The following is a 12,233-nucleotide window of genomic DNA, read 5'->3' as shown; positions in this document are numbered from 1 at the left end:
AAAAATCATTCCTTTTTAAGGTTACCTTTGATTCGAACAAGACAAGTATATAGAAAACACCTTGAAAGATTTCTTTTGTGTGTGTGTGTGTGTGTGTGTGTGTGTGTGTGTGCTATTTGTTGCATCTCCTGCAAGAATCATTGGAATAAAGCATTCTGAAGACTTGGGATAGCACTCATAGAATCATATGACTTCTCATAACACTTTGCTAATTGGTATGGTTATTAACTAATGTAACATTAATTGCTTTATTATGTTTTATGCTATTAGTCATGTTACAGCATTAGATATTAGCCACATTACATCTTTATTGTTTTGTATTGTCTCAGCCTCTTCATTAATATGTATGCTAAACATCTCTATCAAACAGATACCAAGACTTTGGAGATGGAATTGGAGAGTGTTTTCTGTAAAGGGTTAGATAATAAAAATTTTGGGCTTCCTAAGTCTTGCAGTTTTTGTTTTGATTATTCAGCCTTGCTATTATGTATGAAAGAAACCAGGGAGAGTATGTAACTGAATGAGCATGGCTGTGTTCTGGCTAAACTTTATTTACAAAAGCAGGCCTGACTGCCTGTGGGTTCTGTGTTCCAACTTTAAGAGCGAGGTTTACAGACTGCTCTGGAGTCCACGTAGGTGCCACAGAAGAGTGATCAGCGGAAATGTCCTATACACAAGTGTGGGAGCTGCTCACCTTTAACTTCTGTGGCTGATGCAGGGATATCAGATCTTATAGTTCAAGAATGGCTAGGAATTTTAACTTATTTTTTTTTTTTTTACAAAGTGCTTTTGTCTATTGTCAACTACTTTAGATGTGTTAAAACAGTACAAGTGACGCTACATGCCTTTGTGAATTATTTTCTGTCTTACAAGCCATAGTTCAGATGAATTCTGACAGTTTCCAGTGTGAGTATATATTTTGTATAGAGGAGACGTGCCTGTAGAATGCCATCAGACACAGAGAGCAGCTTCTAGTGCCACTAACCCTCCCAGTACCCTGACAGAACCAGTAATTGATTTATCACCTTCTCTCCTAAGTCTAGAGAACATTTTAGAATTCTTCGCTACCAGAGCTCAAACAGGCCACAAAAAGACAGTCATGTCCCCTGATATTTAAGATATTGATCATCCCTATTCCAAAGGATTCTTTTAAAATAGTTTTTTGAATTAATTGAAGATAGGACTTTGGGCTTCCTATGACATGATGTTATTCTCTAATCTACTAAAATTTACTTTTAACCAGAAAAGTAATTGAGAGAACATGTATTAGAAGAACAAAGTAGAAAAAGGATGCAATTTTGTTTATGTGGCAGTGTTAGATTTTAGATTATAAATTTAGAGAAGTGAAGAATATCTGAAGTTGGATGTGTCCTTTAGTAGCATTTCTTTTTTGCAGAGATTGTGAATGTGGATTTTTCGGTCTTTTTTTTTTTTTTTTTTCTCATTATACTTACTTGGTGAAAGTTCACATTAGTTTCATTCACATTATGAATAGTCTTAAGGAGGAAGTTCTCCCCCCTTATTGTTTTATTGCTTTTGACCATTGTATATGGTTATTGGAGATTAAGATACTCAGAATTTAGTGATTCTATATATAGGTGTATGCTATCCAGAATTCATGTTTTCGATCATGTATGTGCTGTGTACATGATGTAGCTTAAGTAAAATATGCTTTCTTGTCCATTTTGATTGCACACAACTTTGCCATCTTTTTACCTTGTTTCATTACTTTTATTCTCTGCAAATCTAAATCTTACCATCTCCATGAGTGCTTTCCCTTCTGTCATCCTTGTTTTCATTGTTACAATATATTATGTTCTTTGATTTTGTTTGAGATAGTTTCTTTCCCTACTGTTGAGCGTGGTACAGACTATGCCGAGTGTCAACCGAAACACCATTTTGTTTAAGCAAAGTTTGGTAGAGGTGTTGATTGAGTGCCTTCTCTGTGCCAGTCACTAGGGCTTTAGATATGGATGAAACAGAAAAATGGACCGTGACCTGGTAAGATCAGAGTTTAGTAGAACAGTTTGAAGTCTGGTGGAATTTAAATTAAAAATGTCTCCTTCAAGAGTAACCAGTGGACCATTGACAGAGTCCCTGGGAGGAATGCTGCAGTTTGGGCACTGCTCTTGTCTCAGTCAGGTGGAGCCTAAGCGCCTGGAACTGTGCTTAATATATAGGAAGTGCTCAGTAACTATTTCTTAAAAGAACTTTAAAATCTTTTCTGTAGGGCTAGTCTCACAAGACTGAGAGTGTACGCCTTCTACTTCCTTTATGCACTGTTTCTGCATTCATAGCCTCCAAATCCTTGCTCATAGTCATTTTTTATCTTCTGCACATAGGGATTTGGTATACTCTGTCTGTCTGTCTGTCTGTCTGTCTGTCTGTCTGTCTGTCTGTCTGTCTTTTTGTGTTTAGGACAGGGTGTACAGGGTCTCAACTGTGTAAATCGGACTCAGGGTGATCTGCCTGTTTACAGCCTCCCAAGTGCTGGGATTATAGGCGTGTGCCACCACACCCAGTCTCAACCACAGTCTCCGTGTGCCCTTGGGGGCAGGGCTGGCATGGCAGATGCAGGGATCAAATTCCTGGCCCCTTCCTCTGCCTAAGCAGGCGCTTTAATCCGCTGAGCTATTTGGCTGACCCTGGTATACTTTTCTAAAAGTGAAATTCTTTATAAAGGTCAAAGGGTTTATGCATTTGCAATTATGAATTGGCAGTAGTAATGAGAAATTGACCTTCCTCTACAGAGAGTATTGAAGTGCTATTTGCTATACTCTAACACTGTATTTTCTAGATATTTGTAAAAACACACACACCTGATTTCATAGGTGAAATATATCTCTTTATGACTTTAATCTGCATTTCTTTTACATGAATAAGTTGAAACATGTTTATGAGCTTCTTTTCTTTTCCTTTTTTGGGGGGTGGGTAATGTTAGGGATCAGCCCAGGCCTTGCATGTGCTAGGCACGCTCTCTGCCAGTGAGCCACTTCCCAGTCCCTGGTTTTGTTTCCTTTCATGTGTTTTGTCTGTATAACATTTGCCCATTTTCCTCTTGGGCTATTGATCCTAATCTTACTGATCTGTAAGAGCTCTTCACATATTAAGATAAACATTCCTTCCTGTTTGTATTTGCCAGTATATATAGTCCCTCCTTATCTTTGACTTCAGTGTTCGCAGTTTCAATTACCTCTTGTGAACTTCAGTCCAAAATTACTCAATGGCAAATTCCAGGCACAAAGAATTCGTAAATGTTAAATTTCACGCCCCTTGCCTACATAGTGCGAGGAAATCTCCTGGCATTCTACTCCTCCCTGCGGAGATGTGAGTCGTGCCCTTGTCCAGCATATGCTTGCTGTGCACACCGTCTGCTTGCCAGTCACTTGGCAGCCCGCTTGTGATCAGATCCGCGTTGTTATATTGCGGTGCCTGTGGTCAGTAATTCATATTTTACTTAATGGCACCAAAGTGCGAGAGTAGTGGCACTGGTAATTTGGATATGCTCGAGAGATTGTAAAATGCCTCCTTTAAGTGAAAAGGTAAATGATATTTAGAGGTATTATTTTTATGATGTTATCTCTTACTGTGATGAATTTAAAAATTAAATTTCATCCTAGGTACATAGATATAGGAAGAAACAGTATTTATAGGATTCAGTCATATCTCTATTTTCTGGTATCTACTGTGAGTTCTGCAGTTTACTAAGGTAAACTCCAGCTTAATTACTAAGCTGGATGGGGGACTGCCGTAACAACAGAGTTGGTTAGTTGCCAACACGACCAACTCATCTAAAAAGCAGTCTTGTTGATCTTTATTTTGATTAAGTCAAACTTATGAGTAAATTTGGGGTTTCACGATATTTAATTTTCATGTCCAAGAGCATCATTAAGTTTGTACGTCTGTCACAACCTTCTTTTGGGCCCAACTACCATTGTAAGCATTTTTTAATAAATTAGGTATTCATTTATATTTTAGAGGTTATTAATTATTGTGATTTAATTTCGCGTTTAGCATTTTAAAATTTGCCTACTGAAAGGGATATTTTCATCATTGACTTGCTGATAAATGATATCACCTGCACATTGTTGTTTAAACTTTTGTATCTTTTATTTTGTGTAAGTTGGGCCACTCTGTTAGGCATCTCCAGAGGTTGGCTCTTCCTACCAGAATTAAGGATAAATCACTGTGGTGCCACAACCTTTTCTAATTCTTAACTATGGGAATGTTTCTGACATTCCTCTATTAAAAAATGATGCTAGCTTTGGAATCGAGATGGGTCTATATTTTATCATGTTGACAACATGTCCATCTATTCCTTTATTTTTTTAGAATTACACTGATTTTATGTATTTAGTACAGGATCTATAGGAGCTCACTACACAGATTGGACTTGTAGTGATTCTCCTGTTTTCAGCCTCCTAAGCGTTGGCTTAGGTGCATGCCACCATGCCCAGTCTCAGTTGCTGTCTCAGCAAGCCCTGAGACACAGCAGGCCGGGTATAGAACTCCCATACTCTGCATCTGCCTAAGCAGGCGCTTTAATCTGCTGCACTGTCTGACTGGCCCTCATCTATTCCTATTTTGTCTCAACAAAATGATTTTTTTCATGAAAGGATGGTATATTTTATTAGTTATTTTTGTGTCACCAGAGGCTTGACTCCAAGCCTCTTACATTGATGTTCAGATGTAACACTGGTTTGTATATGTGTGTGTTTTTGTTTTTGAGTTTTGATACATATTATTTTCATGAAAGGAATTTAGAAGTTACTGTGCTCTTAAAGAATTTAAAGTATGGGGCCAGGGAGATAGCTCAGCAGAATAAGCACTTGCCTTGCATGTGCAAGGGCCTGAGTTCAATCCCTGGTTCTGCAAAAAAGAAAAAAAAAATTTAAAGTACATTGAAAAATGTCCATTCTTTAATTGTGTAGTAGTGAAGTCTTTGAAACTCTGCTTGTGTTTTTCTGTGATGGAATTCCTTGATAACTTCTTCTGTGCCCTTCTGTGGTTTGTTTAGCTCTTGTACTTCTTCCTAAATTGCTTTTGGTAATTAATATCATCCTTTAAAACTATCCATTTTATTCAGAATGTCTAATTTATTTATTTAAAATGGAATAAAACAATTTTTTATCTTCCTTGCTCTATCAGTGGTTGTTTCCTTATTTTAATTAATGTTTTTGATGAGACTGTACATGGTACATTAAAAACATTTAATCTTTAAAAAAATGACAAGGAAGAAGTAATTAATATCGGTACCTTACTAAAATATCAATTATTTCTAAGAAAACAGTTGTAGTACTCTGAGGTTTAGTTTACTTTTTCTTTTCCTGATCACTTTCATTTCTTTTGACAGACTCTGAAGGAGAAAGTAAGGAGGATTCTCATCTGGAAGGCAGAGATCCGGCTACCTGGCATGTTGGTTTTAAGATCTCCTGGGATATAGAGACGCCTGGTTTGGCAATACCCCTTCACCAAGGAGACTGCTATTTTATGCTTGGTAATCTCAAGAAGATCAGAATTATAATCAGTGCTGTAGTATCTGTATTTGGATTATTGCATGCATATTTTAATACATCTTTTGAAATAACTGTTTTGAGCATTCTGTATTAATAATGGGTCATTTGTATGAGAATAGATAACTTTTTTTTTTTAAAGATACCGCTAAATTCCAAAAAGTTGCTTTTCTTTTCATTTTAAATATTTACTGCATTTGGAGTTCTCAAATATACTACTTTCATGGTTCTCCATCAGAATTACTAAGTCATCCAGCTCAACTTGCCAGTGTATCTTTGAAAAACATTTGCTTGTGTGTATGTGTTTTCTAGTGACAGTACTGTTTTTCCTCACTTGGGTAGTAAGGGTATAATTAATCAGGGCTGGGTCTTGCTAACATGCTTGGGGTGGCCTCAACTTCCTTAGCTTTCTGGAGCTGCTTTTGAAGTTGAGTTTCCTCTCAGAAACATTGACCTGAGGACAGGATTTTTCTGCTTGTCCTTTATTTGTTTGGGAAACACTGTTTCGGTTGTGATTAGCTTAACTGAAGCTATGGAGCACAGGGGCTTTACTTGTGCTCCTCTGCACTGTAAAGTTTTTGTTCTGTTTTGGGACTATTTGTTTCCCATTGCAGTGTCAAGCAGTATCTTTTTTTGCTCACAAAGTTCCTTAGGGCTTATTTTTTTACTTTGGCCCCACTGTCTGATTATCTAAGGTTTATCTCATTCTGATCTGTCTGGGGAAATCTACTGATATGTTGGTTTTGGAGCCAGGAAGAACCAGAACTCAGCCCAGTGTTTATGATAAGAAGTAATTCTTACTTAATTTGGTATGTGTATAGTCCTGTGTATTCCAGGTACCAGGTAACTAGGTCCTGGGGGAAATAGTGAAGGTATGTAAATCTTTGTCCTTTCCTTGAAATAACTTAGCGTATGTAAAGCTCTTTGACATTTTCCAGTTTTTAGTTCTTTGCACATCAGTTTCTAGGTTCTTGCCTTATCCACCTGCTACCTGTACTATTTTTTCTACACTGTTTCCCTCTAAATAAACTTGGTATTGTTTTCTTTCACTGATATAAATAAATACATTTATTTACTTAAACATTTATTGTGATGGGTATCAAACCCAGGGTTGTATACTTGCTAGATAAATGCTACATACCACTTGGTTACAAGCACAGCTCATTTTATTTACTGTTAAATTTTGGGACAGGATCTAATCTAAGTTGCCTAGCCTGGGCTTAAACTTAAGATCTTCCTATCTAAGCCTCCTAATCAGCTGGTTGTTTTAGATGTGTGCCACTCATCTTTGGGATACATTTTAAAATAAGATTTATTTTAAATGAAGATTTCATGCCACTGTTTTAAATTGGAAAACCTGTATCACTTGGACATAGTCACATAGTCCAAAGGATTTTGGAAATATAAACATAGGGAAACTGAAACAGTATTAAGTTCTTATTACTTTTCTTTGTTGTTGATCTCTGTCTTTATTTTAAAAAAGAAAGATCAGTAACTTTTAGAGAAGTGTTAACTATGCAGTGATACCAGTCTGAGATTTCTTAATGTCTGCAGGAGGGCTGAAAGGTGGTTATATAGAGACTTTTTCATACAGTGATTTAGTGGTGCTTAATGCTGTGTCCCTTTACCTCTTAAATTCTCATGGAACGATTCCTACTTTCATTGAATACTGACCTTTTTTTTTTTTTTTAATTTTTAAAGAGCGTACAAACTAGAGTGAAAACAGAAAAATTACAAGTGATACAGAATTTCACTCAACAAAGCAATAAGAATTTCACAGTATCCATTGCAATACATAGTGTTATCTTCCAACCGGTTAGTCATACTACCAGATATATATGTGTAAAATTGAAGAAAGAAAAAAAGAAATGTGTAAGAAATGAAGAAGAGAAAAAGTACAATCAGTTGGAAAAAGGAGATGAAACAAATTATCTGCTCCTTTCTGTAGACCTGTAGAAATGGACAGTACAGGTGTCCAAACCATCCTACTCCATATGCAGATAAATCTCCTTCCCCAACTGCCTCTACTATCCTTCTCAACCCAGCAACTCCCTCCTTCTGAATAAGTCCATTCCCTTTCCCCAGTATCCGTTGTACCCTTCAGATTCCATTTTTCTCCTTCAGGTTCTCACACTGAGGAGACAACACGATATTTGCACATGCAGGTCTGAGTCACTTCACTTAAGAGTATTGAATACTGATCTTAATCTGCTCCTTTCATTTGCTTGTTGCCTTACAGTGTACAGATGATTCACATAAGCAATCAGTCTCCCAACAATCTTAAGAGGGAGATGGCAGAGGTTATTCTTTGCTTAAGTAATTTTCCCAAGGTTACTCCATTAGCATGAAGCAGAGCAGGCACCAGAATATACATACAGTGCAATGATTTTTTTCACTCTGAATGGCACCATTTCAACTGGATCTCATTACACTGACATTTCTTTCTGGAATGTTCTTAATGTTGAGATCATTCTCTTCCATAAACTCTTTTTTAAAATTTTTTTTTCATAATCTCTTCTGTTTGATCTCAGGAACTGAGTTTCTATTCTGAAGTTTCTTTTCCATTGTTAAGTATCACTTGTAGGCAGAAATGTTGTTGGTACATTTTTATGTACCGCACAAATTAGGATATTTTGTTTGAGTGCCTATGGTTGTCAGTTTCAGCCAATAAGTGGCTTCCCTTTGGATACATTTTACAGTTTGTAATTTTTATTTTTACTAGTACAAATTTGCAGTACCTAATGATTGCATTCATCATGGGGAGCTGGTACATATACATATACATCTTGATTCTTTTTAAACTCCCCCTTTCACAATCACTTGATCCCTTTCCCATTCAGGAGTCTTCATTAGTAATTTGTAGCTCTAAAAGAGATGAGAACCTGGGTATGTTGACACATGCTTGCAGTTCCAGCACCTTGGTAGGCTGAGGCAGGAAGAGTTCAAGATCCAGCCCAGCCAAGACATTTTAGTAACTTAGTAAGACCTTGCCTCAAAATTAAAAAATATATATATATATATATTAAAAAACTGCTGGGGTTGTAATTTAGTGTGAAGGATGAACCGGTGTGACAGATCAATCCCCACGCCTGGAAGTGAAAAGAAAAATAGATGAAAGCCAGAATGATGCCTTTAAAATAGCTTTATTATTTTTTCTGTGTATAAAAGTAGTAGATACACATTGTAAAAGTTTATCTACTGTGCATTTAACAACTTAAGTGTTTTCCTTTGATTACCAAAGCAGTAAGTGCTCATTATAGAGAAAGGAAACTCTGAAAAGCATAATGTGGAAGAAAAATATGTAAATTAGAATTTATGTATGATTGGTGTATTTCTTTTCAATCTTGTTTGGCTACGTGTACCATTGTAGCAATATGAATAAGAACCACATTAACTGAGGACTTAGAAGTCAAGCACTCTTTTCATGTGTGTATATGGTTCTGGGGATTGAACCCAGAACCTTTCTACAGAGCTACATGCCCAGTCTTCTTTTGAAATAGGCCTCACTAAGGGACCAAGTTGCCCAGGCTAGTCTTAAACTTGAGGTCCTCTTACCTCAGCTTGGGATTCCTCATTCTGGGATTATAGGTGTGCTGTGAAATGTTAAGTGTTCTTTTAATGTGCCTAACAACAAATACTAAACAAATAAATACTCTTTGCGAAAGGAGAACTTGAGTTTAGATGATGTACTTGGCCGTGGTCACACAGTTGTACGAAGCATGAATTGGAGCTTGTCATTTTACTCTAGTCTAGTTCTGGTGCCCCATCAGCCTTTGCACCGAGCTGGATGCCCAGATGCCCTCCTGACCCTACTGAGGTACTGACTTTTGCTCTGGGCTTGTGTGCCCCCATCCCTCCCTCTCAGCATGACACCTCTGGCTCACCTAAGGGCTTCTGAGGAAGGGGAGAAAAGATGCTGATTTTTCTCTTCGTCGCTTCTTTCTGTTTCTCTTTAAGATTATGCCTTCCCCAGAGTATAAGAACTGGGGTTAATAATGAAAATGTTAAATAATTTCATTAGTCTTTGGAAACATATAAAGAATATGCATTAAAATATCCATTGGGTCCCTTATTCATGCAAGTGATAGTTAGTAGAAGTTCATGTTACTACTTTTTAGGAGCTTATGCACAAGATGTGAAATTGCTTGCTTTTTTAACTCTTCAAATCAAGTTTAAATAATTGCTATCCCACCTAACTGTGTAAGGTGTAGAATACTGAGTCTGAAGTGTGCATTCAGAGTCTGTTTCCTTACAAAGATGTCATATATAATTTCTAAAATGAGCCTTCCTTTATCTCCCATTAAAGAAAACAAAAATAAAAGCAAACTTTATATAACGCTGCTTTTTCTCTTTACTTTTAAAAAATCCAAATAACAAGGAGCTCCTTGGAAGGATCCCAGCCCTATGCTGATATCTGAAATCTGAACTTCATAGCACTTATGAAAAGGAAACAGTTTAGCTCAATTTATAATAATATATTGGTCTGCAGAGGAAGTTCAGACTGAACCCTGCTGTCTCAAGTAAATACTCCAGGGGTGTCTGATGGGGAACGTGTCGGGTACCTGTAATAAATCCACTGCCCATGGAAGTGAGTGACGGCCCTGCTGGCAGTGCCTGAGGATACGCTTAACTGGGGTTGTCACGGTTTTACTTTTAAATTGAAATCTTTGCCCTAATCTCAGAGTTAGGCATGACCAGATTTGCAAACAGATTTACAATTTTCACTAATTTTCCAACCAGGACTTCAAAACACACTTAAAGGAAAAAAAAATGCACTGTGGTCTTTCTCAGGGTAGGATGATTTACTTTGCCACAGCTGTTTTCCATAGACTGCATGTAACCAGGGAGTTAGGGACTTAAGAGTAGCTTGGAGACAAACTGGGTTTGTTTTTATGGAGCAGATTATACAGTTCAAGAGACATCAACCAAATTATGTTTATTAACCAGAAGCTGAGTGTGGAGTGGGATGCATCAGGACAAAGATGAGTGGTAGGTAAACATACGGGGCAAACCCCCATGGCTCTCCTTAATGTATTATTACTATTTTTCTCCATGTCAGTATTCGTGGTTTCTTTGTGGTGTTTTTTTCCCCATTAAACCCAAGTAAATCTCACTTTCAGTTATCTGTAGTTACTATCACAATCAGCTATTTCAAAGTTTTTGTTGCCTGGCAAAATTTCTACTATAAAAACAGAAGAAAGAAAAAAGAAATAAATTGAAATGCATGGCTTTACTCATTTAGATTTTGCTTAATATCATAAGTGATTTAGAGTAGTGAAGTATCTGCAGAATCTTCGGTGAGGTGACATCCTGCATTGCATATTGATTGGCTCTGTGTTGGGAGCACCTTTGTATGTCTTTGCCTCCCCTGTGCAGTGGGTCTTTGTGATGCTTCTTAACCAGGGTTATTGTGCATCCCTTGACAGCATATAGGACTGTACCTTGCAAGCTATGTTGGAACATGGGGATTTATTACAAAGATTGGGACTAGGGTCATGGCACTTTGGAGAACCAGGATGGTAATGAGGTGATGTAAGAGTGCTGAATGTTAAGTTCTTATTCTGCTTCATGCCCTGAGTTTTGTCAGCTTTATACCTAAGTGTTCCATACGTGTATTTCATAGCCACATAAAGCAACTAATGCAAGAAAGGGAAATCTTGCCAGTTGGCTCTTGAGGGTGAGAAAAGTTAACATCTGGTCATTGTTGATTCAGACCTCTGTGGTGACCACACTTCCTTTGGTTGAGGCCAAGTGCATGGTCAGTAGTATTTTACAAATTAGTTTCACCTTCGATGAAATACCATTGGCTTAGCAGCAACAAGGCCCAGAGCACTGTGAACTTTTGATGTAGCATAACCTGAAACTGTGCTATGGCTTCTAGTTTTCAAGCCAACACAGGCACTCTAGTTGGGAGTCTCCACCCTGTGGGCAGGAAGGATAGAGGCCTCACGAAATGTAAAGTCTCTGAACTAGGGGTTCCTTTGGGACGTAGCTTGTACACTGTGGCATCTTTGTAAATCTTCCAGGTGTTCGTAGAGCTTGTTCCAATTTAGACATTTTATTCAAAGGAAAAGGCTTTTATGCTTCCCTCTCACCCCAGTCCTTTCCTCCCCCAACCTCTGAACCAACTGAAATAAAACGTACATATAATTTATGGCTTAATCATAAATTGAAAATAATTATACTTTATTACCTCTCATGGGCCTTAAAATGTAGGTGCTGTGTTCTGCTTTCTGCCGAGGCAAGGGAATAACACTGAAACAGTAATAAATTATAACTTCAGGCTGTAGTCGGTAAGCTTGAGGAATTGCCATTTAAGTGGAAAGTGCTTGAACAGCCAAATGAGCACCTGTCATGTTTATTCTCACTTTGAAAAGTAGAAACATGACAGTATAGTTTCCACTGCTTGTCCAATGTGAACTTCTGGTGCTCTTAACTTCTCAGTAACTGCAAAGTTTGCTTCTTGCATTTCAGATTTCTGTAGGGGTGAGGATGTAACTAACTCTCCTCTTGAAACTTTTGCACTGAAATATGTCCACAAATGCTGACACTCTTGCACTTGTACTGCTTGACTTTCTACCTGTTGGGGTTTTTTGTTAGTCAGTAGAACTCCGGAGAGAAGGCCATGACTTATGACACGTGCTCTGAGGACAGGAATCTGGGCAAGGGATCTGGCTACTTGAAAGGATTTACTCTCATACTGTTTTTTTTTTTTTTTTT

The 12,233-nt window shown here is 37.5% G+C and overlaps 1 protein-coding gene across 3 annotated transcripts in view; it reads left to right on the top strand.

Moving 5' to 3' along the window:
* Fto (FTO, alpha-ketoglutarate dependent dioxygenase) overlaps nucleotides 1-12,233 on the top strand; it is a 442,060-nt gene that overhangs the window by 182,793 nt on the left and 247,034 nt on the right. For all 3 annotated transcript variants that reach the window (XR_002822291.1, XM_023721791.1, XM_023721790.1), the window contains one exon: nucleotides 5,354-5,497. Coding sequence is in view for 2 of the 3 variants with exons in the window: in XM_023721791.1 (XP_023577559.1) it covers nucleotides 5,354-5,497 (144 nt within the window). In the remaining variant the exon portion in view is untranslated. The remainder of the gene's footprint in view (nucleotides 1-5,353; nucleotides 5,498-12,233) is intronic.

This window comes from Octodon degus, unplaced genomic scaffold, assembly GCF_000260255.1.
Source record: "Octodon degus isolate 3935 unplaced genomic scaffold, OctDeg1.0 scaffold00085, whole genome shotgun sequence".
Taxonomy (NCBI): Eukaryota; Metazoa; Chordata; class Mammalia; order Rodentia; family Octodontidae; genus Octodon; species Octodon degus.
This window is presented reverse-complemented; position numbering and strand designations above follow the sequence as displayed.